Consider the following 22,002-nt stretch of genomic DNA (forward strand, 5'->3'; position numbering starts at 1 on the left):
CCGGAATCGGAAGCGGGGCTCAGCCTCCCCCGCCCGGGGAACGGCCATCTTGCAAGCTGAGGCGGTGGCGGCGCTGCGGTGGTGCGGTGGCCTCGGTCCCGGCGCGGTGAGGCTCTTCCTTCCCTGCTCCGGCCTCGACCACGGCGAGCCTGAGCGCGGCGGCGGCCCACGCGCGGCGACGGGGAGAGGTGAGCGCGCGCCCGCCCCGCCAGAGCCGGTTCGCGCGGAGGGCACGGGGCCGCTGCCAGGCTCGTCTCCGCCCGCCCCGCCGCTCGAGCGGCCCTGGCCTGGAGCCTCCGTGCGCGGAACCGGAGGTCGGTTACGGCGGGGCGCCCGGGGCTCCGGGCCGGGGTGCTCCTCCGGCCAGCGTGGGGGTGAGGTTGGCCCCGCGGCTGGGGCTCCTGCGGAGAGGCCTCGGGCTAGTGGCGCGCTTGCGGGCACCTCCAGGACGAGCCGGCGTAGATCTTGGTGTGTAAATGTCCTCGGAGTCGGGGGGGGGGGGGGGCGCTGCTCCTGAGCCCGCCGCCGCCTCAGGCCCGGCGGCTCGTTCCCTGAATCCCGGCAGGTGTGAGTGTGCCCGGGGCGAGGCCTGTTGGGCCAACAGCCGATAGAAGATTCAGGTGGTTGGGGTGGGAAGCCGCAGTCGGTGGCCCCGCTTGGGCCCCGGGCCGCGCTCCAGCACTGAGGGCGCTTGCACCCTCTCCACGTCCGGCCACATGTGCACTTCTAGCTCTTTTTCCAGCCGGTACCACTAGCTGGTCTGTATTTAATCCCACTGTGGTCCCCGGCCTCTTTCAGGCCTGGCGTAGAGCTGGTAGAGAGGCAGTGCCGCAGCCTGGGGGGAGTAGCGCTGGTAGGTGCACAGGAACTCCCCCGGCAGAGGAGCGGGCTGCTCTTTCCATTCCCAGTGAGGGGAACTTGGTGTAGTCTAGCTTTGGTAGAAAGAGGCCTCGTTGAAAAACCTGCGGTGTCCGTCAGGCAGGGTCGGATCATGGTGCCTAGGACTTGCAGTTGGTCATCGGCACTGTTTGGAGGTGTTGACCTCTGTGGCAGCTCCCTGCTCAGGCAGGTGCACCAATGGTGATGGGGACGCCTCCATCAGCCCCGGGAGTCTGTCCAGACTGTGAAGCAATCCTGGTGGAGAAAGGAGAAACTTCCGTGAAAGTCGTGGGCTTGAGTGTGTCACGTGCCCTGGTGACTGGTCAGGCCAAGGTCTCTTGCCACACTGTCACTGAGTTACGCTTACATGGAGAAGGAGAGATGTGTGGAGAGAAAAGGAGCAGGGTGAATGGATGCTGGACCCATGACAAGTGTGTCGATGGGAAGCTGAAGGGGCTCCTGCCCTGGGATGTTGGTTCAGGCTATTTTCTTTCAGTTTCTCTATGTGAAAATTGGTTATTCATGCTGTTTGTTTGTTTTAAATGTCTGCACTCTATTTCTTTCAGACTCCTACTCTGTGTGCCCTGTCTGTGGGGATTTGCAGGAACTTGAGACCTGCTTCATAGTGTGTGTAGATGCTGTGGACTGGAGAGGCTGTGGGGCCCTGAGTGAGGCAAAGGAGAGGTCGGTGGGGAGCCCTTTCTTTTTTATGAACTGAGTAGTTGATCATGAATGTGATTTTAAAGATCATGCCTTTGGGAGTAAGAAGGAGAGAGAAGTTTGTGACTGACCAGGCAGGATCCCTTTAGTTTTGTGCAGCTGTCCAGTAACCTTCATTAAGCATGCAGCCTGTGCAAACATAGTGGTATTTGAATTATCCACTGAATTGTTTTACATATGGCAGAGTGTTAACCTCACGGTGACCATTTAAAAGAAACTAAACAAGTCTGGTGTAGTGGTTCTGCTTTTGGGTTGTTGCTGTGTTATTAGGTATTGTTCCCAGGTGAGCCACCTGGCCCACTTGGCTTGGCCAGGAGCTTGGGGGCAGTACTGTGCGGGAAAGCACTCCCTTCTCAGGCTGTTCGCAGCCTGTTCCTGCTGTGAGTTCACCAGCATCTCTGCGGGGCCTGGCAGGCACCTGCGTGGTGTGGAGCTGGATAGCAAGGAGGCTGGCTGGTGGAGGCATTTGACTAGGGAAATCGGGGAGGCTTTTGAGGGACTTCACTTTTGAGTTGGGCCAGAAAAGGCCTAAGTGATTTTTCTGCCTGTAGAAACCAGGTTGAGAAGCAGCTGTATGGTTAGGATAAGGAGGGGTTTTGAGAGTTGGGAACTAGGAGGACTAGCTGGGACTCCTGTGTCGAGGGCTTAGAGGCAGGGGGAGGTGTTGAAGTTTATTTGCTTGGTTATGGGGGAATCTTGAAATGCTGTGATCAGAACTGTGGCTGGAAAAAGTTAATCTGACTGAAGTATACAGGATGGACAGAAATGGGGCGAGACTAGAAACTAGGAGGCCAGTTGGAAGGCTGTTGTGATGGTTAATGGGAGAAGTAGTGAGACCCTGCATTAGGGTAAGTGGAGTGGGAACGGGAGGAGGAGGGGAACAGAGGCTCTGAAACTTAGGGGCCCCAAAGAAGTGCGCTGGGCAGTGGTGTGCGGAGGACTGCTCTGCAGGCCCTGGGGTGTAGAGTAAGCACGCTGAGTCCTGGTTGTCATTTAAGGGTTTAGTGCTCTGAGGGCACGAGTCCGCAGACCTCTGACCTGATGGAGCAGAGGGAGCTGTGGCTGTTGCTAGGGAAATGAGCACGCAGAGGCTCCGAGGTGGAGATGAGGAGAGGCAGGCATCATGGTGGGAGGTGGGGGTGGAGTCACTTCTGGTTTGTGCAGGCCAGAGGTCAGGGTGGAGGTCCTGACCCCTGATGTCCAGTGCTGTGGCAAGATGGGCTAAGATCGCTGAGTGGCAGCGTCAGTAGCATGGAGGAGAGCAGGACAGGTATGGCTCCAATCTGCCACCACTGTAGCCTGGAAGCTCCTTTCTCCTTTCCATTCCTGCGTACCCCTACGTGTCCTCTGTCTCTATCATATTTTAGACCAGTGACTTTCACACTTTATTTTTAGCAGCAGAACTTTTTTGCCTTGCCATCTTATGGGAAACTTCAGTTTATGTAGCAGTTCGAGTTGGAGCTGTTCTGATGTCTGTGAGGGTGGGACAGTGCTCTATCTTCTCTCTCACCATCCCTCCCCTCTGCCTCTGAGCATAGCTGAAGTGTCCCAGGGCCCCCTGAACCAGGCCACGTTCCTCCTCCTGAGTGAGGCTGTGACCTCGCTCCTGGTCCTTAGCCTTCAGTGCTGTCCTCCTATGCCATCTCATGTCCCACTTGACCTTCGCTGAACTGTCCAAGTGATCTTTTTTCTTCCCTTTTAAAAAAAGATTTTTATTTGTTAACTTATTTGAGAAAGCATGGGTGAGCGTGCATGCATGAGTGGTTGGCAGGGGTTGCAGAGGGAGAGGAAGAAGCAGACTCCCCGCTGAGCAGGGAGTCTGACCTGGGGCTTGATCTCAGGACCCTGGGATCATGAACTGAGCTGAAGGTTAGACGCTTAGCCAGTGGAACCCCCCAGGTGCCCCACGTCCAAGTGATCTAACAGAAAATCTGATCTCCTGTAAGGCTTGGGGCCTAAAAACTTTTTGCTCTGCTGCCTGACTGCCTGGCCTTGCCTCCCTGGCCAGCCTTGTCAATCTCTGCTTATGGTTCTGTGACCCCTTACACACTGGCCCAGCGCTCTTTCCTGGACCCATGATGCAGCTCCTTCTGTGTGGAGGGTACTCCTTTTCCCTCTTCCCAGCATGTGTGTCAGACTTCTGAGCGTCTCCTCTCTCCAGTCTCAGAGAGAGACCCTGTCTCTGCTACTCTGTACCTCCTATCCACTTTTGACCAGTGGCAGATGTGTTGGAAAATGTTTAACAATAGGCTTTTGGTGGCGGTTGGTTTGGGGTGCATCCTAATTTCCGTCGTATAGAAGTTTTGTTTGCACAGAGTTGTAGAGAGATCCCCAGTCACCCAGGAGCACTGGTCCAGGCTGGCTTCTGCAGACCTCTACTTAGAACCCTTTAAATCAGGTTTTTCTCTCCATTTAGGTTCTTTGAGGACAGGAATGAGGCTTTGTGTGTGTGTGTGTGTGTGTTTAATCTTTGCATCTGATATTACATAAGTGAAGGTTGTGGCAGGGCAGACGGAAAAGGAGAATCTGCAAGTCCTGCAGGCGTCTGAGTGGGTGGGCAAGTCAGGACAACCTGCAGGCCTGGGTTCTGGGTGGCTGGGATTAACCGTGCATGATGATGGGCTGCAGAAATGAAAGCAGAAGTTGTGGGACTGCTGAAGCCATCTGTGGGTGAGGGAAGCAGTGGCATGTCTTTCGTTTCTTTGTAAACAGAAATGTTTGTTTTTCATAGATGAGCAGCAACAGCAATAAAAGAGCTCCAACAACAGCAACCCAGCGGCTGAAACAGGACTATCTCCGAATTAAGAAGGACCCGGTACCTTATATCTGTGCTGAGCCCCTCCCTTCCAATATTCTTGAATGGTAAGGCTCTGCACTGCCATTCACCCCACACTGTCACCTGGTTTCTCTGCTGGCTTGGTTGGGTAGCCTTGGTGCTCCCATCCTGGCATTGGGAAAGGTGTGTTAAACCTTTTCCAGATGCCAGTACACTGATTCCTACAGATATGCCCTGGTTGTGTTCATAATGGCTGTCAGCCTGGGCCATGATGGGGTCTTCCTTAACCCCTGCATGCTGGGGCTGGAGAGAGAGAGTGATGGAGAATACCTTTGGGGTGGGGGTGGGATGCTGGGTCTGCGGGATCCATAGGCGAGGCTCTGGGGTTTGGAGGTCTCACAGTTGTTGATGGGGACACTGCATTTCTAGACTCTCCTCTTGCTCTTTGCCTCTTGGTGCTGTGAAGTAGTTTCTCCTGCCTTGGAGAGTTTGTGACAGAGGGTCAGCGGTCCTAATACTTCAGCACCTGACACTAGCCTGGGCAGCCCTTGGGCTGACATGGCAGGTTCTGTACCTCACAGACACTTATTTTGTAGTGATTCTTTGGCTGTGTTCAAGTGTGGTCTTAGTAGGCTATGTGCTTCTACAGAAATGCTGCCATTATGAGATTTGTTGGTGATTTTGTGGGAAGTAAAGCATAGGGCTGAAATGGTAATAAGCATTTTCTGTTTGAAAGGTATTTTGTGTTTTGATCTTAAAAAGTGTGTTTTAGGGGTGCCTGAGTGGCTCAGTTGGTTAAGTGACTCTTGATCTTAGCTCAGGTCTGGATCTTAGGGTCATGACTTCAAGCCCCATATTGGGCGTGGAGTCCACATCTAAAAAAAGAAAACCGTTTTTTTTTTTAAAGATTTTAATTTTTTTAATTTTTAATTTTTTAAATCCAGAGAACATGGATTTAATTGAGTTACAAAGAAATACTTTTCAGATTGGACAGGTGTGCAGGGATTCTGGATCCACCTCCCTCAGCTTAGAGCCATGGCAAGTGAGGTGGGCCTTGTATGCACGAGGCTTTAGTGTTACAGCAGAACTCTCCCTGCCCCCAAGCAACGAAAACCAAGCATGGCCCCACACACAGGATTGGCAGATGCAGGGATATCCTCATTATCTGGGGAGCCTCTCCCTATCCATGAGTTCAGGTCCCCAGGTTTAGTCATTCACAAGGAGGATCTGCTGCTAAGGTTTATTTAGTACAGTGTAAAAACAGCAAGATCAGCAAATGGAAAAGGCACTGGGGGCAGGGTCCCTAGGATACCAGGCACAAGCTTCCCATCCCCATGGGCACTCACAGGACTTGGTGTGACAACAAAAGTAAGGTATTGTCCACCAGAGAAGCCTGTTAGAGACCTAGGGTGCGGGATTTCCAGTGGGAGCAGGTCATGTAGGCACCTCTGCCTGGCACCTCCCAGTGTTCCAGACTCCCAGGAGGAACGTAGGCTTCCTTTCAGCATGAATCCTATTTTTAGCACCAAGAATTTAGGCTCTGTTGGGGTGGTGAGACCCTCTCCCCAGAACTGGCTGAGGACAGCCACGTCAGGCCTGTTGGACAAGCTCTTCTGTCAGGCTGTGGATGGCCTCTGAGTCAGTGGTGCCCATCCCTTGCTCTGATGCTCAGGCTGCTGGGCTCTCTGTACTCTCTCACTGCCCCTTTGCAGTGTTCTCAAGTTGGGCACTGGAATTGGGAGGTGACAAATTAAGGCCATGTTCCTGGGTGTGTCATGTGCTTGGTTAGCTCTGAGAGTTGTTCCCGGTCGGCCAACATGGGATGGCAGTGTTTTTGGAGTAAAATGTATCAGCTAGCAGATAGGTGATGTATGGTCCACAGCATTAAAATGGTGTTTGTGGGAAGAGGCGTTAGTGTCTGGTCTTGCATTTCTGGTTGGTTCTACTTTCTCTTTTGTGCTTTTCTGTTTTGTTTGAAAATCCTTAAGTCCAAACACTTCTTGACATAGAACTGAAGCTCTTGATTTGCACGGGAAAGTGGTGTCTGGGTGCTGCTTTTTGTCTGAGGCACGTGGGCCCCACCTGGGCTTGGGCTGTGTGTGAGGACTTCTGTGATGGTCATGGGCTGTCCCTGTTCCTCCTGCTGGAGGATAGCTGCTCTGAGGTCATGCCTGGCTCTCCCAGAACCTTGACAGACTGGGGACACAGAGCCCCCCTCCTGTCACCAGCTGCTCCCTGCTTCACCTACTTCATGATGTTTGGGCATACTGAATGAAGAATGCAAGTTTCCAAGTACACCTCAAGAAAGTATGTGAAATTAACATCAAAAATTTTTCAGGTGACTGCAATGATTAGAGAGGATTTGTTTCTTGCATCTTGGACACAAAAGTACTTTGTGGGAAAACTGGGAGAAACAGTTTCTAAGATTCTGTTACAAAGTGGCTAAACCATCTGTAGTACAAGTTCACCTACTGAATGTTTGTGAATGTCTAGTTTTGGCTGGATCCTACCAACCCCAGCCTTGAAGTGACTCAGAATTTGGAGAATTTGCCATCCCCAGAGCCAGCTGATTTTCTTCTCTCCCTCAGGCACTATGTGGTCCGAGGCCCAGAGATGACCCCTTATGAAGGTAAGTCTTTGAGAGGAACAAGGGGCTATTTGCTATTTGAATATACCTCTCCCATCAAGCCCTTTGTATTTGTGAATTATGCTCTATTTGGGATGTGCATCAGTGAGGTTGGACTTCCTTGGAATCCATCCTGGTGTTTCTCCAAATCCTAGAAGTGTTTGGTGTTGCCATTGTGCTGTCTTCAGGGGCTCTCTGGAACCTCAGAGTTGACCCAGCTACTGACTTCAGTGGGATCAGAGCTGGAAGACAGGCCTGGTGAGCAGTACAGTGCGGCCAGTTTCTCCTAGGGTTTGTTTAGACCAACATGAGTATTGTCAGAGAAAAGATGTGTTTTTTGGGTACTCACTCTGCTGAGCCCTCTGAGCTAAGTGGTGGGCCCCTTTGTGGATGGGGTACTGAGGCTTAGGGAGGATGCAGGATCTGCTCTGGGTCAGCTGGCACCTCTGCTCTCCTAACTGCTGCTGAGGCTGATCTGGTGATGCCACCCAGGGTCCTCTGGTGTCTTACAACGTAGACCTGGGATTAGATCAGCGAGTCGGAGGTCCTCAGGGAGCCTGATGCCAGCTTTAGGGTGTAGGCCAGGTTGGGAGATGAGCCATGACAGGGCAGGCCCAGGGCAGAGCTGTGGCCAGGTGCGCAGTCCTCACTTTGGGTGACATCTACCTTGACATGGGGGTTTTGCGTAAGATTTCACTGGAAAACAGTCCAGCTGCTGGAGAACATTTGGCATATGTATCACTAGCTTTCTGAGAACTCTTCTTGGGTGCAGGAGTCCCTGTTCTGGGGAAACAGATGCAGAAGCCTGTCTTAGGGTGGGTATGTTAGTATTATGTTGGGGACTCTGAATGCCCAGCCATGGCGTGGGCTTCATGGTCTTGAAGTGAGCTTCCTAGAAATACATCAGAAAACAGGCTTCAGGGATCCCTGGGTGGCGCAGCGGTTTAGCACCTGCCTTTGGCCCAGGGCGCGATCCTGGAGACCCGGGATCGAATCCCACGTCGGGCTCCTGGTGCATGGAGCCTGCTTCTCCCTCTGCCTATGTCTCTGCCTCTCTGTGTGTGTGTGTGTGTGTGTGTGTGTGTGTGTGTGTGTGAGAGACTATCATAAATAAATAAAAATTAAAAAAAAGAAAACAGGCTTCAGGGCTGTCTGTACAGATCATGTTAAAATGCTTGTTAAGACTACATGTTCTCTCTCACAAGGGGCATTGTGCTGTTTTTTTTTTTTTTTCTTTTAAAGATTTTATTTATTCATTCATGAGAGACACAGAGAGAGAGGGGCAGAGACACAGGCAGAGGGAGAAACAGGCTCCATGCAGGAAACCTGATATGGGACTTGATCCCAGGTCTCCAGCATTATGCCTTGGGCGGAAGGCTAAACCACTGAGCCACCCAGGGATCTCCTGTGCCTGATTTTTAAGTTTATTTTTTGTAGTTTTAGTATTTTCCAAATAAGTAGTGAACACTTATTAATTTTGTAACCAGGCTTGTTGCTGTGGGAAATGAACCTGGACAGGGTGCAGTTAGCTGGGAGAGGAGAGGGCAGGCCTGGAGTGAAGCTGTGCAGGGCTGGGGGTGCAGGAGAACCCCATTCACCCACACCCTGCCTGCATGGGGTCTCCTGACTTTGCAGAAAGAGGCACTGTGCCCTCTTTCCAGACCTAATGCTGTCATAATGCTTCCTTGTGTCTGGTACTCAATTTCTCTGCTGGTTCTGGTCCTCAGGCTGCCTCAAGATTCCCTTCAGAGACAGAACTTTTCCTGCTGCTGCTGCTCCTCCTTCTCTCTTCCTCTTTCCCCTCCTCTGCCTCTCCTCCTCTCACTGCCCACCTCAGTACCTAATTCTTCCCCTTTGTCTCTGCCCATCCCCTCCTCCACTCTGCAGCCTGCAGCCTTGCCTTCTGCTGACCACTTTGATTCTAGAGGGATCCAAGGGGCAGATCTCAGACCTCAGTGTCTGGGGCTCTGTGGAACTGGATGGTGTTGACTCTAGCTTCCTCCTCACTTGGTGCTCCCCTGACTTCTGGATGTTCTGACTCTTCCTTCTCAGTCTCTCATGGCTCCTCTACCTGTGCATGTCTGGTTGACTCCGCATTGGTTGTCCACTGACCCTGTCTTTGCTCTGGACTCCATAGCCAGGTTACTCCTGGTCTGCTCCAGGCACACCGATCCTAACAGCTCAGAAATAGTTTCCTGCTAGTACAAGTGTTGCTAAAGATTCTCCCTTCCTTGATCTATAGATTTTACACAATTCTGTCAAAGTCCTAACAAAGGTTTTTTTTGTAGACATACACAAACTTATTCTAAGATTTTTGTTCTAAAACTTACACGGAAGGGAAGAGAATCTAGAATAGTTAAAACAAGAATAAAGTGGGAGGAGTCTCTCTGCCTGATTTTAAGACTTATGTAGCTTCAGTGAGCAGACAGGAGGGAATGTGGGAATGCAGGTCAGTGGAACAGAGTAGAGAACCAGGAACAGTCCAGCACAGCTGTGGCCAATGGAGGTCTCCCCCCACCCCCACTCCCTTATTTGCAAAAGCAGTTCAGTGGAGGAAGTGCGGCACTGACATGCAGCATCATGCTGGGCACTGTTCTCCCTGGCCTCCTTCCAGGGCCATAGTGCTCTCTGTAGTTTCTCTGCCTAGGGCTTTACCAAGGCTGTGCTCGTTGTTCTGTGGACACTTGGAAGGAAGGATGTGGGAGTTGTTGCCATGGGAGACATGCTTCCCTGTGCTCCCTGAGGACTTGACCTCTGGGTGAGGCTCCATCCTCTCAGGTCCCCTGCCTTGCCTCTTCACCTTTTAGGATGTACCTTCCTGGCCCATCTAGTACAGATCCTCCCAGAATTCATCATCTCCCCTTGAAGGTCCTCACCTAAATGGGGAGGAGTGCTTGCTTCTCCAGTTTGCGCTGAGAGGTATTTGCTCCCTGTGTGGTTGCCTGTGCTTGGCTCCTGCACAGAGCCCTTCCCTCGCTGGGAGGTTTTCACCTCACATTCTTCCAGTAGATGACAAGAGGTAGAGTTGCTGGGTCAGTGCAAGTATTGAGAATTCCCTTTTCCTGGCAGGTTTCCTCAGGAGCCTGCAGGTTCACACTCAGGCAATGAGGCGGTGTCTGCCTTCCACTACCCTCCACTGAGCTACACATGGCAGCCATTTCCTATGTAGTACTGAGCCAACTGGTTCAAGTGCACTTTGGCTGTTCCTGCTTCCTCCTGGGAAGAGCACCTGTTTGTATCCCTTGATTATTTTCCAATTTGGGTTTTCTTGTGATTTTGAGTGAGTGTGCCCCAAGAATCATTTATAGTGTTAGTTACTCACTGGTGGACTTGTCTGCCTGTTTGGGTTGGCCTTACAAGGGACACTACTAGCTCATGTCATCCCTCCACTACGGGCAGAGCTTGGGGTAGAAGATAGTACCCATGTGAGGTGGCCAGGGGTCTGGTGGGAAGCCCATATGAGGTGGTGGGGTGGTCCTACCCAAGAGTGGCATTGGAGCAGAGATGTGTGGTGCTTTGGGACTAGTGTGTCCCAATTCTTGAGGTGGGACCACACCAAGGGTGCAGGGGACAGCAGGGAGCCCAGGTGGAGGTCAAGGCAGCTCGTGAAGCCTCACTGAGCAGTCATGCATATGCACATGTCGCTGGGTATCCTGTCAGTGTGTGTTCCACTTAGCCTGCCTGTGGTCTGCCCAAAGGTCTGCATATCCAGCAGGCTCCCAGTGCAGCCCTGAGAGGAGGGTGTGAGGCTTCAGGTAGGTTCAGGACAGCAGGAGTGGGAGGTGAGCGGGTAGGAGTGAAGGCCGTGAGATTAGCAAGGTCTCCCAAAGTGTTGAAGGTGCGGCCAACAGGATTTGCTGATGGAGTTAGGTGTGAAATGGTGGTGGAGACTGGCAGGGAGCTGGGGTGGCAATGAGGCCTCCTAGATTTTAGTCTGAATGGCTAAGAGGGTAGAGTTGCTGTTTGAGGGGAAATAAGTGAAATTCTGTCTTGGACCTATCTGGGCAGTGTTCTCTCTTGGTCCATCCGTGGGTTGTACCCCCGTGTCACGGGAGGCTGTGAGAACCCAGAAGTGGGAGTGGTCAGGGGGAGCACCGGAGGAGCCAGTCAGTGGCCAGCACTTAGGGGGGTAGGATGGGGATGGCACCATGCCAGGGTGGGGCTCAAGGAGACAGGGCCAGGAATGCCACAGTGGGGAGGTCTGCTGATGTCAATGTCAGGGTTGAGGACCAGGGTGGGAGGAAGAGCTTGTCAGGGCAGACTTGGACAAGATTCTCCAGGGATGTTCCATAAAGGAGAGTGAGCAACTGTCTGGAGTTGGTGGGAGTGGCAGTCAGAGTTTTGTTTTTTGGTTTATTTAAAGTGGGAGAAATGATAGCAGTTTTGCTAGCTGCTGGATGTAGTTTGGTGGAGGAGAAGAAATGAGTAGTGCAGGAGAGAGCGGGTCTGAAGAGGGGTGACCTCAGCTGACATGCTGTAGAGGAGGGCAGGAGGGGGCCAGCAAGGGACCTGGTGCAGCTTCTCTTCTGATGTTCTACTCTCAGTGAGAGGGCACAGGATGGTTGAGCATTAGTCATGCAGGGCAAGGGCCACTCCTAATTTGTGGTCATGAGCCCCCAGTGAGACCTTCAGCAAGACTCTTGTGTTCCTGGTGGCTAGCAGGTGGGCACAGAGATAGGGGAGACCATGTGGGGTGGGACGCTAGCCTGGAGGCTGGAATGGGGCTAAGTGCAAGGGGTTTGCCCCTACAGGAGTTGTGCTTTGGACTGTAACAAGGCTCCTTCTCTGTTTTGATACAGGTGGCTATTACCACGGAAAACTAGTTTTTCCCAGAGAATTTCCTTTTAAACCTCCTAGTATTTATATGATAACGCCCAATGGAAGATTTAAGTGCAATACGAGGTAAGGCATTTCTGCTTCTCAAGTGTGAGTGTGGTCAGGCTGGGGGTGTGCTATATTGAGTGGGTCCCTCTTTTTCAGGCTGTGTCTTTCCATCACGGATTTCCATCCAGACACGTGGAACCCTGCCTGGTCTGTCTCCACCATACTGACTGGGCTCCTTAGCTTCATGGTGGAGAAAGGCCCCACCCTGGGCAGCATAGAGACGTCGGACTTCACGGTGAGGGCTGGAGAGCATGGTTGCATGTTGGCAGTTCCTTTCAGCAGTGGGAAGGGTGGGCCGAGCTTCCTCTGGGGTCTTGGGAGGGGCAGGCAGTCCTTGTGAACTGGTTTTTATTTCCCCAGTGTTTAAGTAGGAATCAAGTCTAATGTTATTAATTGATGGTACTGGTAAGATAAGCCTTAATAAGACTAAATTAGTTTGTTGTGAAGAGAAAGCTTATTGAGTGCTCTCAACGATAGGATAGCAGCTTTTGAGGATAAAATAGTCTTTAGGATTCAGAAGAATTGAAATTAGTTTTTGGGCTGATATTTCTATTCTCTTTTTTCCTAGAAAAGACAACTGGCTGCACAAAGTTTAACATTTAATTTGAAAGACAAAGTTTTTTGTGAATTATTCCCTGAAGTCGTGGAGGTAAGGAACAGAAGCGAGCAGTCTTGCTCCCTCCTTGTTGGAAGCACTTTCAGATTCAAATCTTCCAGAGAGAAGACAGTGCTCTTGTGTGTCCCTGTGCTGCAGATGCTCAGCACAGAGTGCACCTGTGCCCATATGCATGTGTGTGGGGCTGACTGGTGTGGGCAGCCTAGGCCCCTCCTCAAGGTGCTCAGGGGCTGGGAGGACTTGGATGTCAGGGCCTGGAGCGCCTCAGGTGGACTGCATGCCATGGGGGACTGGCATGGACCCTGCTCTTGGTCTGGGGCCAGGGGGCTGCCCTAAGGTGCAAGCCATGGTGATCCCATGTCACTTGGGCCCACTCTGTCAAGGGCCGGGGAGGTGCAGGTTTGGTGATTGTGACAAGTCTCTGTACAAGCAGCAGTCCCCACCTCTGAGAGTGGCTGTTGGGATTGAGCACATGCTCCTGGTGGATCTTGGGACTCTTCCTAGTCCTGAAGGAACTTGTTAGTTTAGACCAATCCCTGTTTCTCTGTTTTTATTTTAGGAAATCAAACAAAAACAGAAAGCCCAAGACGAACTCAGTAGCCGACCCCAGGCTCTCCCCTTACCAGATGTGGTTCCAGATGGGGAAACACACCATGGTCAGAATGGGCTTCAGCTCCTCAATGGGCATGCACCAGGGGCTGGGCCGCACCTTGCAGGGCTCCAGCAGGCCAACCGGCACCACGGACTCCTGGGCGGCGCCCTGGCGAACTTGTTTGTTATAGTTGGGTTTGCAGCCTTTGCCTACACGGTCAAGTATGTGCTGAGAAGCATAGCGCAGGAGTGAGCCATATGCCGTGGCCAGCAGAAGTGATCAAAAACGAGGGACACTGGGCCCAAGCTTGCCATGGGCTGGCTGGACGTGCCGCCGAGCGCAGGGTGGACCTGCCTGACTCCTGGGGTTAGCTTTTTAAAAACCTTGAAAAGGAAAACAAAACCAAAGTGTGTAATTTGGATTTAGAGGAGATGCAAGATCCTCAGCTCCCTGACCTCGCTCTGGGGTCTGTTGGGGACCATGGAGCTTGGGTGTCGAGGAGGGGCTTCACGCTTTGGTTTTATAGCTTATCTCCTGTATCGTCTTTTGGACCTGTTTTAGTAAACCTGTTTTTCATTTTATTAGATTTGGTCACTTACAAATACAAAACTCGATTATCACATATTCTGCGTGCATTCTTGGTCCACTGGAGCCCTGGCTCACCAGGCAGGGGCAGTTCCCACAGCTGCACCCAGTTGGCAGGGACAGGGGGCCCGCCATGGGGCCCAAGGGGGGCCAAGGACAGACACAGGCGGGGTCCGGGAGATGTGGTGTTCAGCCTCAGCATTTGAAATGTGCTTGTGTCCGCTTGGGAAGAAGCGGTCCCTCCTAGGAACGTGGTTCTTCATTTTGCTGAGGTTGAAGTTCAGCATCTGCTTGCTGGCTGGCCACAAGGTGGCATCCTTCCCCTGAAGAGCCACCTTGTCCTGTGTGATCCTGAGGTGGTTTTCCCTCCCCCCACTTCCCTCCACAGCCCTGCCAGGCAGGGTCCCCACTGCCACCTCTGGCTTCCCAGATGCTGTAGGCGGATGCCCTTCATGCCCACAGGAAGGTCCCGGCAGCCCTGTGGGGGGTCAGCACCTGACAGGCAGGTTCTGTGCACCTTGGGGCTCCCTCACCCTTGGTCCAGATCTGTGGTTCACCCTGTAGATGGGCTCACACGTTCCTTTTCACAGCTGATCCATCCATGTCCAGTATGGGCTCTTCCCTAGAAGACCCCACACGGCTCGGGCATCACAGGAAGTGACGGGCCGGTGGGCTGTATACGGCTCCCATCAAGCACCTGGCTGATGATTTCACTTGCACATCATTTGAAAGTGGTGTGTGTGCGAGTCCCAGGCTGAGGTGCTCTGATCTCACTCCAGGGCCATAGGGCTTCAAGTGCAGCCATGCACTTGTACGTCTTCAACATTCTTTGGTTTTTGATCAGTTTATTTAAAATTGCTCTATAATTTACCACTGTGTGTATTTAACTCACTCTTGTGAACAACATCTTCCATTATATCTTTGTTCCTGAATGCTGTGCTTTGTCTCTATTGGAAACCCATGTCCGTCTCAGGCGGTTGACAGGCTAGCCTGTGGGCTGGCCAGCAGCATGGCCTGTGACGGGCTGGAGCTACTGTGCAGTGTGGAGGCGCCTCGTGATGAGCTGTGGGCCCTGGGGCAGTGCCACACTGCCGTGCTGGTCCAGGCCTTGCCTCAGTCCACAGCTGGTATCTGACCCAAACACTTAGTGTTTCCTGCGGTTTTCAAGAGGCAGATTACTTAGCAAATATTTTACTTAATGTGGGTTTTCTCGCCGTATGTGAAATCTCAACTATTAAAAACTCTTTGTCAGCGGTAGAAATAGATCCGTGCTGTACAGAGCATTCACCCAGTGTCCAAGGTGGCGTGCTATCTGAAGTGACCCGAGGTAAAAGATGACCTTGGGGTGCCTGGCTGGCCCAGTTGGAAGAGCAGGCGACTCTTCATCTCGTGGTTGTGGGTTTGAGCCCCACGTTGGGTGTAGAGATTGCTTAAAATAAATAAAAGTGAAAAAAAGTTAAATGAGCTTGTTGTTTGGGTCTGTATGTCTGACCCCATGATGTCCCCACTGCTGTCCCTAGAGGGGTTCCTGGTGGAGGGCAGTTGGGCCTCCTCAGGCCGCCACCACCCGTGGAACATGTGTGCCCCAGTAGTTGGCCCAGGTGAACCCCTGGATGCAGGCCTCTGCTGAAACTGATGCTGCATGGACCCAGGAGAAGCAGTCCTGGAGGCATGGGACATGGTCTTGGCCAAGGGTCTCCACAGCATTTCTGCCCCACGAAGCTTCCCCAGGCTCAAGTCTGAGACCTGAAGGTGCAAATGCAGCTGTGTGGTCTGGGTCTGAGCCTGCAGTGGCCCCCTCTGTGCCCGGGGCATCATGGGGGCAGGCTGCTGTGGGAATGATGCCCTGGGTTGTGGCTGTGGGTATGGAGGACCGGCCGCTGCCTTGAACCCTCCTCAGGGCCAGTTGGTATCTGCAACAGCAGGGCGGGGAGCACTGGAGAACAGGGTCTCCTTGGTGGTTTCCAAGCAGCTCCTGTGCTCACGGTGCTGGGCCCCAGGAGGACCCATGGGATGTCGGGGAGGGGCCACTGACGCTGAGCCCCGGGGGGGCAGCATCCCCTGCAAAGCATGGACTGAGACTCAGGAACCAATGGGCCAGGGGACTGGCTCCTGCTTCCTGCTTATTGTCCAGGTGGCTGGGGTGAGCAGGGTTTGGGCGTGCAGGTCATATTTAGGCTTCCAGGCGGGCAGGGCAAAAGTGGGTCCTCTGCATTGTGGCACCCTTCACGACCCAGGCGTTGAGAGCTGGCTTACCAGCTGGACACCCAGAAGGGCCAAGGCTTCAACAGCAAGTGCAGGGTTCACCATCACTGGCCTGTGAGGTGACCACCTCTCCCTGACCCTGGAGACACACTCCTCACATCTTCCCACCAGGCTTGTCTGTGGGGCAGCTCTGCCTCTACTTGCCAACTGTGGACGTGGTCTGGGGCTGGGGTCTGCTTTCATCATTCCTAGCAGACATCTGGAAATTGAAGAGTGCCCAGGGGACCCTTACACTGCCACCAGGACCAGTGTGCTCTGCCTTCCTCTAGGCTAGACTGCGAGCAGTGGCTCCCACGGGGGCTAGCCTTGGCCATTCCAAGTCTCATCTGCCGAGGGGCAGCTGTGGGCCCACTTGGGCCCCTGCCATGTGGCCAATGAGTCTGCCAGGCTTTGTTGGCTTGAGCTGGCCCCGGCCATCCTGTTGCCTGCAGTGTGGAGGTGGTTAAGGAAGGCCCTAACTCTTCCTGGGACCCGCTCACTGTTTCTCAGGTCCAGCTGGGGGGAATCTTGTGCTCCCTCTCCTCGGGCTGGAAACAGCTACCCAGGCAGGGCTCACCCTTGTGCTGAGCTCCAGAGCTCAAGGCCTGGGGACTCCTCTCCCTTTCCCCTGCTGGCTCAGGATAGCAGGAAGCCAAGAGGCCTGGCTAGGTGAGGGCACTCCCCAGCGTTTCTTTTGTGCCCCAAGAAAAGGGGAGAGGAGGACTCCAGCAACTTTGGCCAGGCCACCCACCATTCCTTTCTACAGGGTCAGTCCTTCCCCTGGGTAGCCATGCTTGCCCCTAGTGGAGAGCCAGTGCCCAGGGTCACCTAGGCCAGGGCAAGGCTGGGAGACCAGTAGGTCAGCTGTCCTGCTTCCTGGGTCCTGCCTTTCTCAGGAGCTGGGTCTGAATTGGCCTCTAGGCATCACCAGGGCCTGGGGGTGGGGTCGGGGGGACCTGTGTCAGAGGGAGGGGACCCCGAGTGAGGTAGGTCATACATAGGAAGGGCAGCTGGGGCTGTTGGTCCCATGGGAGTTTGTCACTACCCTTGGGCTGCCTGGGCCACCACCCTGAAGGGGTTGGATGTGAGGTGCCAGGAGCTTAGCTGGGAGACGGGTGGAGTGAATTCGCCTTAACAGTTTACAGGGTGAGATGACCCTCCTGGGGAAGGGTGGGAGCTGTTTCCGAAAGTAGGGAGTGCCTGGGGGAGGTGCAGCCCCTGAAGCAGCCTGACACCCCGTCCACGCCCCCAGGCTGGCAGATCAGCAGAGCATGAGCCCTCCCCCTTGGAGCTTTGGGGAGGAGGGGAGGGTTTATCTCGCAGCGCGCTCTCGGGCAGCCAGGGCACTGCGTGTGAGGGGAGGCGGCGGCAGCGGCCCTGGCCCTCTGGCCCTTTGGCCCTCTGGAGCAGGAGCACGTCTTCACCTGCTGTGTCCCGTGTCGTCTGCCCATCGTGGTGTTCGCCCTGCCTGCACATGCAGCGGGGGAAGCCAGGCGGCCCCTGGGCTCGAGTCCCCGCATGTGGGCTTTGAGTGCCAGCTGCACTGCCGCCCCCATGAGCACACCTGGGTGTCCCTCCTCACAGCGCTGAGCCACCACCAAGGTCTGGAGCCACCAGGCGCCATGCACTGGGTTTGCGCAGCCGCTGTCGTGGCCCTCCTCTGGCTGCAGCTTATGCTCTTTGGGGGTGTTGGGGCGCGGCGGGAACCCAAGAGGCCACGGCAGCCCAGCCAGCGCACTGAGCCCACCGCCACCACATCCAACCGCGAGGGGCTGCTGGGCTCCCCCAAGGTACGTGCGGGCTGGTTGCATGTGGGTACGGGTGTGCATGCACTTGTAGGCTTCAGGGGGCCCCTGGTTCTCAGCTGTCCCCCTACTTGCAGTCTCTGCCCTGTCTGGCTCTCCAGGTCTCTCCATCCTGTCTTGGTGGAGTGGGGCTTTGGGCAGGATTTGCAGCAGCTGGTCTTGGAGCAGCCACTGGGTGCCCCCCACACCCCTAGCTAGGGGAAGGGGAGGGGGAAGGAGGCCTTCCCAGAGGGGCTGCACTGAACCCTCTGAAGCTCCAGGTCCTACCTGCTTCTAGCAGTCTGCTGCCATTCCGTGTAGCTGCTAATTCAGGAATGGGTGGGGGGAGCTCTAGACCTTTGTTGGGGATCCAGGTACCCCTCAACTTGAGTGGCCTGAGAGGCCGAGGTTAGCCTGGACTCTGTGCTTCCTGGAGGTCCTTGCCCTGACTGCCACTGTGTAGTGAGCACCCCAGATGGTCTCTGGCCTCAGTCTGCCCCTGGGTTCCCCTCCACCCTCTCGAGCCAAGTCTCTCCAGAGTAGGTCTTGGAGCCAACCCCAGAAGCACAGGCCTGGTGGCTTCGTGCAGCTGCCCACCTGGGAGCCGAGGCCTGGAAAGGGAGAGGCAGATGCTGAGGCAGGTCCCCCACCCCCTAGGCCCTCACGCCTTTGATCCTGGCCTCCCACCTCCTAAGGGCGTCTCTGTGGCGGCCAGCCTGGCTGCTCTCAGCCCACGCGCCCGTTGGAGCCTGAGGCCCCATTTTCCAGATGGGCAGGCTGAGGAGAGGGAGTCTTTGGGCCAGCCAGAGCCAAGTGGGCTACTAGCAGCTTCTGGGGGCAGGCATCGGTTAGTCTGGGGACAAGCAGGCAAATCTCTATTCCAGGAGTGGTTTCATGCGGTGGGGGGAAGGGGGGGCCGGGGACTGCACTGTGACATGTGCTCCAGACACTGGGACCCCTGGTGTCCGTGGGGTGGGGGGGCGGGGGGCTGCCATAGGACATGTGCCCCGACACCGGGAGTCCTGTTCTTCCTGCTAGCTGTGGGCTCATCTCCGACCTGCCCTTGCACCTGTGGCCCTTGGCTCCTAGACCACTAATGGACTTGTCTGTTAAGGCTCCTGCGTTCCTCATTCGTGGCCGGGGTGGATGGCAGGCAGGGGGTCAGGCAGGTATCAGATATGTGAGGAGCCGGGATATTCAAACGTTCTTGGCTTCTCTCTCCTCTCTGGGTGGGGCCCAGATCAGGGTTGGGAGGCACCCCCCCTGCCTGCCCCTCCCACACCCCACCCTGGGATAGAGGCCTGTCTGGGGGTATACTGGGAAGCCCCGGCCGTCCTAGAAACCTGGCTCGTACTGTGGGAGGGATTGAGGGCTGACTGCCAGGCTGGACCCCTGAGTCGGGGCCTCTCAGTCCGCCCTGCCGGGACAGCTCTCTGAGGGCGGCCGTGCTGGTGGCTCTCTCAGCCGTTTTGTGAGTGTCCTGTGGGAGCCTGGCCTGCAGCCTTCCTCAGAGAAGGCAGATTGTCCCCAGCCCATGCCCCCTTCCTTAGGGTGAGGTTCTCCTTTGACTTTGGGGTTTAGGGTGCTCCTGCCTGTCCTGCCAGCTCTAGGCAGAAACTGGGCCGAGGAGAGGGTGATTGAAGGGTGGAGGGGGACATGGTATTGGGCAGCTTGCTCTGCCCCTCCCAGCCAGGGGCCCTCCCTGCGGCCTGAGGAGCAGGGCTGGCGGGAGGGCCAAGGCTGCCAGCTCTCACACCTGATGCCCAGCACAAAGCCGGGCCTGGGTCTCTCCTCTCCCCGGCTTGGGTGTCTCTGAGGCTCTTGAGAAGCCTCCCAGGAAACTTGCTTCTGCTCTTTACTGTGCCCCCAGCCAGGGCAGGTCCCTGTTGGGACTTGCGGGGTTGCCCCCGGTGTGCATGGGTGTGCCTGTCTGCTCGGGAACTCAGCGTGGTGGGAGGGGACATGGTCGCTCCAATACAGAACCCAAACCAAGGTCCTTGGATGGCAGGTCCTGGCTTCCACAAAGGACCTAAGCCCTTGCCCTGTGTGTCCTGGTCTTGGTCCCCAGGGGTAGCCTGCAGTGCCCTGTTGCCATGTTTCTTGTGAGTGTTCTAAGTCCTGCCTGGGCCCTGAGGTTCCCCACTCTCCGCTGAGGGCAGTAGGGCAGGGCTCATCGGGGCCCAGTAGCCGGAACACTAGCCCTGTCCCCTGTCCCCTGTTCCTGCAGCCACCTGAGGCCCTGGGGTCTGAGTTCTCAGATGCACACATGACATGGCTGAACTTCGTCCGGCGGCCAGATGACGTGGCCTCAAAGAAACGGTGCCGGGGCCGGGACCAGAAGTCGGTGAGCCCCAGGGTCTGCACCCAGGGTAGGGGTGGCTGTGGTCCCACTGGGGCCCTCACTTCCTCCTGCCTCCCTCCAGCGAGGTCTCTCTGGACCCCCCGGGCCCCCCGGGCCCCCGGGGCCCCCAGGACCTCCCGGGGCTGCAATCACCCAGGAGGCCCTGCTGCGAGAGTTTCAGGAGATGCTGAAAGGTGAGACCCCTGTCCCAGACTCTTGCCGCCTAGGCCTTGGGGGTGATTCCACCCTGGTCCCAAGATGCTGTCCTCACCCTTTCCCCCACCAGAGGCTACCGAGCGCCGGTTCTTGGGGCTGTTGGGCTCATTGCTGCCCGAGGGGACAGGTCGGCAGCTGGTGGCAGAGGCCTTCCACTGTGTACTGAAGGGCCCCATGGTGGTGGAGGAGAAGACGCTGGTAGAACTGCATGGCTTCCAGGCCGTGAGTGGGCGTGGGGATGAGCCCTGGTGTCCTGGGGGCGTCTGCTGGAGGCCCTCCTCACCTGCCAGCAGGGGAAGTGGGAGTGGGCAAGGTGCTGAGTAGGCTCCCCACTGCTGGGCAGGGTTCACAGTTGGCCTGGGGTGGCCACCCAGCACAGACACACAGGGGGCACCTGGGGGAGGTCATCTGGGTCAGGGTTAGCAGGTCCTGTGTGCCACAAATATAGATGGGGTGCAAGGTGCTCAGGAGCCAGGATGCCCTCTCTGGTGAGGGCTCTGGAGGGTTCATCCATCCCTTAGGGCCAGGAGCCCGTGACCCTCTGCCCTTGTCCTGCCCACCTGGGGTCTGCTTGGGGTGGCGGCTGTTGGTCACAGACGCCTCCCCCAGGGTGGATGTGCGAGATGAGGGCCCAGGCCCTGTAGCCGGCTGTTCACCTGCTATCCCTCCAGCCCGCTGCCCAGGGCGCCTTCCTGCGGGGGTCTGGCTTGAGCCTGGCCTCCGGCCGGTTCACAGCTCCAATGACTGCCATCTTCCAGTTTTCTGCCAGCCTGCATGTGGGTGAGTGGGGGCCTGGGTCCCCTTGCAGATCCCACTGGGGGGGATTGCTTGGGGCCCACCTGCTCACAGCCTTCAGCTGCTCCTGGGCCTGTACTTGGTGGTGTGCCCCAGGGCCTGGCCCCTGCCCCCTCTGCTCTGTGCTCCCTGGGGGCTGCTGCAGGCTAGGCCTGTCTCCACAGACCACAGGGAGATGCAGGGCAGGATGCGACTGCGGGCTCGGGACACAGTACGGGTGCTCGTCTGCATCGAGTCCCTCTGTCACCGACACGCGTGAGTCTTGTCTTCCTTGGGGGCATCCTTGATGCTATGGGGGCTGCAGGGGTGGTGCCCAGGGCTGGACTGTCCCACCCGTAGACAGGGAAGGGGCTACTCCAAACACAGAGCTGCCTGTGAACCTGGTGGGGTCCTGGCCTCACAGGCAGCGGTACCCTCACCCCTACCCTGGGGCACTGTCTCCAGGTCCCTGGTGGCCATCTCAGGCCTGGAGAGCCGTGCCAGGGTCTTCACCCTGCATGTGGAGGGGCTGCTGCAGCTGCAGGTGAGGCCGTGGGCTGGGTTGCTGAGCAGAGCTCCTAGGACTGGAGTCTCGGGCCTGCACTGCCCAGTGCAGAGTGGATAGACCCTGGGGGTGGCTGCTGCCTGGTGGGGCTCGAGCTTCATTCGTCCAGATGCTGCCCCCTGGGCAGGTGGGGACTGTGGGTGGTGATGTCCAATGTGGGGTGTCTACAGGCTGGACAGTATGCCTCCGTCTTTGTGGACAATGGCTCCGGGACAAGCCTCACCATCCAGAGTGGCTCCAGCTTCTCCGGCCTTCTCCTGGGCATGTGAGGGCCATGCCAGGGGCTGGAAGTGTGACTGTCCCTCCTGTCCCCACTGTTTACTGTGTTGACTGTTAAACCTATGCTCACAGCAATAAAGAGCTTTCAGCCCCCCTGTCACCTAGTCACTGTGTCATCATA

The 22,002-nt window shown here is 55.7% G+C and overlaps 2 protein-coding genes and 1 long non-coding RNA gene across 5 annotated transcripts; 2 read left to right on the top strand and 1 right to left on the bottom strand.

Moving 5' to 3' along the window:
- Positions 1 to 23: 23 nt before the first annotated feature.
- UBE2J2 (ubiquitin conjugating enzyme E2 J2) lies at positions 24 to 13,715 on the top strand. Of its 2 annotated transcripts, none has more exons than XM_072820169.1 (7): positions 24 to 188; positions 4,331 to 4,461; positions 6,964 to 7,004; positions 11,801 to 11,903; positions 11,982 to 12,120; positions 12,454 to 12,534; positions 13,061 to 13,715. In XM_072820169.1, the coding sequence occupies exons 2-7, from the start codon at positions 4,331 to 4,333 to the stop codon at positions 13,343 to 13,345; spliced, it is 780 nt and encodes a 259-aa protein (XP_072676270.1). In that variant the 5' UTR covers positions 24 to 188; the 3' UTR covers positions 13,346 to 13,715. The 2 variants fall into 2 exon arrangements, with proteins under 2 accessions (XP_072676270.1, XP_072676271.1); XM_072820170.1 differs by lacking the exon at positions 24 to 188 and adding an exon at positions 288 to 468.
- On the bottom strand, positions 13,478 to 21,924 carry LOC140630287 (uncharacterized). Of its 2 annotated transcripts, XR_012028065.1 has the most exons (3): positions 21,826 to 21,924; positions 20,824 to 21,033; positions 13,478 to 15,107 (listed from the first exon to the last, which is right to left on the bottom strand). It is a non-coding gene; the product is annotated as an uncharacterized lncRNA (long non-coding RNA). The 2 variants fall into 2 exon arrangements; XR_012028063.1 differs by lacking the exons at positions 20,824 to 21,033; positions 21,826 to 21,924 and adding an exon at positions 20,319 to 20,609.
- Positions 16,999 to 21,970, top strand: C1QTNF12 (C1q and TNF related 12). The gene is made up of 8 exons (XM_072820168.1): positions 16,999 to 17,712; positions 19,934 to 20,050; positions 20,130 to 20,241; positions 20,334 to 20,485; positions 20,935 to 21,043; positions 21,223 to 21,313; positions 21,503 to 21,581; positions 21,773 to 21,970. The coding sequence occupies exons 1-8, from the start codon at positions 17,194 to 17,196 to the stop codon at positions 21,869 to 21,871; spliced, it is 1,278 nt and encodes a 425-aa protein (XP_072676269.1). The 5' UTR covers positions 16,999 to 17,193; the 3' UTR covers positions 21,872 to 21,970.
- The last annotated feature ends 32 nt before the right edge of the window (positions 21,971 to 22,002 follow it).

Source organism: Canis lupus, chromosome 3, assembly GCF_048164855.1.
Source record: "Canis lupus baileyi chromosome 3, mCanLup2.hap1, whole genome shotgun sequence".
Classification (NCBI taxonomy): Eukaryota; Metazoa; Chordata; class Mammalia; order Carnivora; family Canidae; genus Canis; species Canis lupus.

Bases quoted from the DNA above. Each gene is read 5' to 3' on its own strand.
- UBE2J2 (XM_072820169.1), top strand. From the start codon at position 4,331: ATGAGCAGCAACAGCAATAAAAGAGCTCCAACAACAGCAACCCAGCGG. The intron at 4,462-6,963 runs GTAAGGCTCTGC...TCTCTCCCTCAG, and splicing joins CCTTCCAATATTCTTGAATG to GCACTATGTGGTCCGAGGCC. The intron at 11,904-11,981 runs GTAAGGCATTTC...CCTCTTTTTCAG, and splicing joins AGATTTAAGTGCAATACGAG to GCTGTGTCTTTCCATCACGG.
- C1QTNF12 (XM_072820168.1), top strand. From the start codon at position 17,194: ATGAGCCCTCCCCCTTGGAGCTTTGGGGAGGAGGGGAGGGTTTATCTC. The intron at 21,314-21,502 runs GTGAGTCTTGTC...CACTGTCTCCAG, and splicing joins TCCCTCTGTCACCGACACGC to GTCCCTGGTGGCCATCTCAG. The intron at 21,582-21,772 runs GTGAGGCCGTGG...GGGTGTCTACAG, and splicing joins AGGGGCTGCTGCAGCTGCAG to GCTGGACAGTATGCCTCCGT.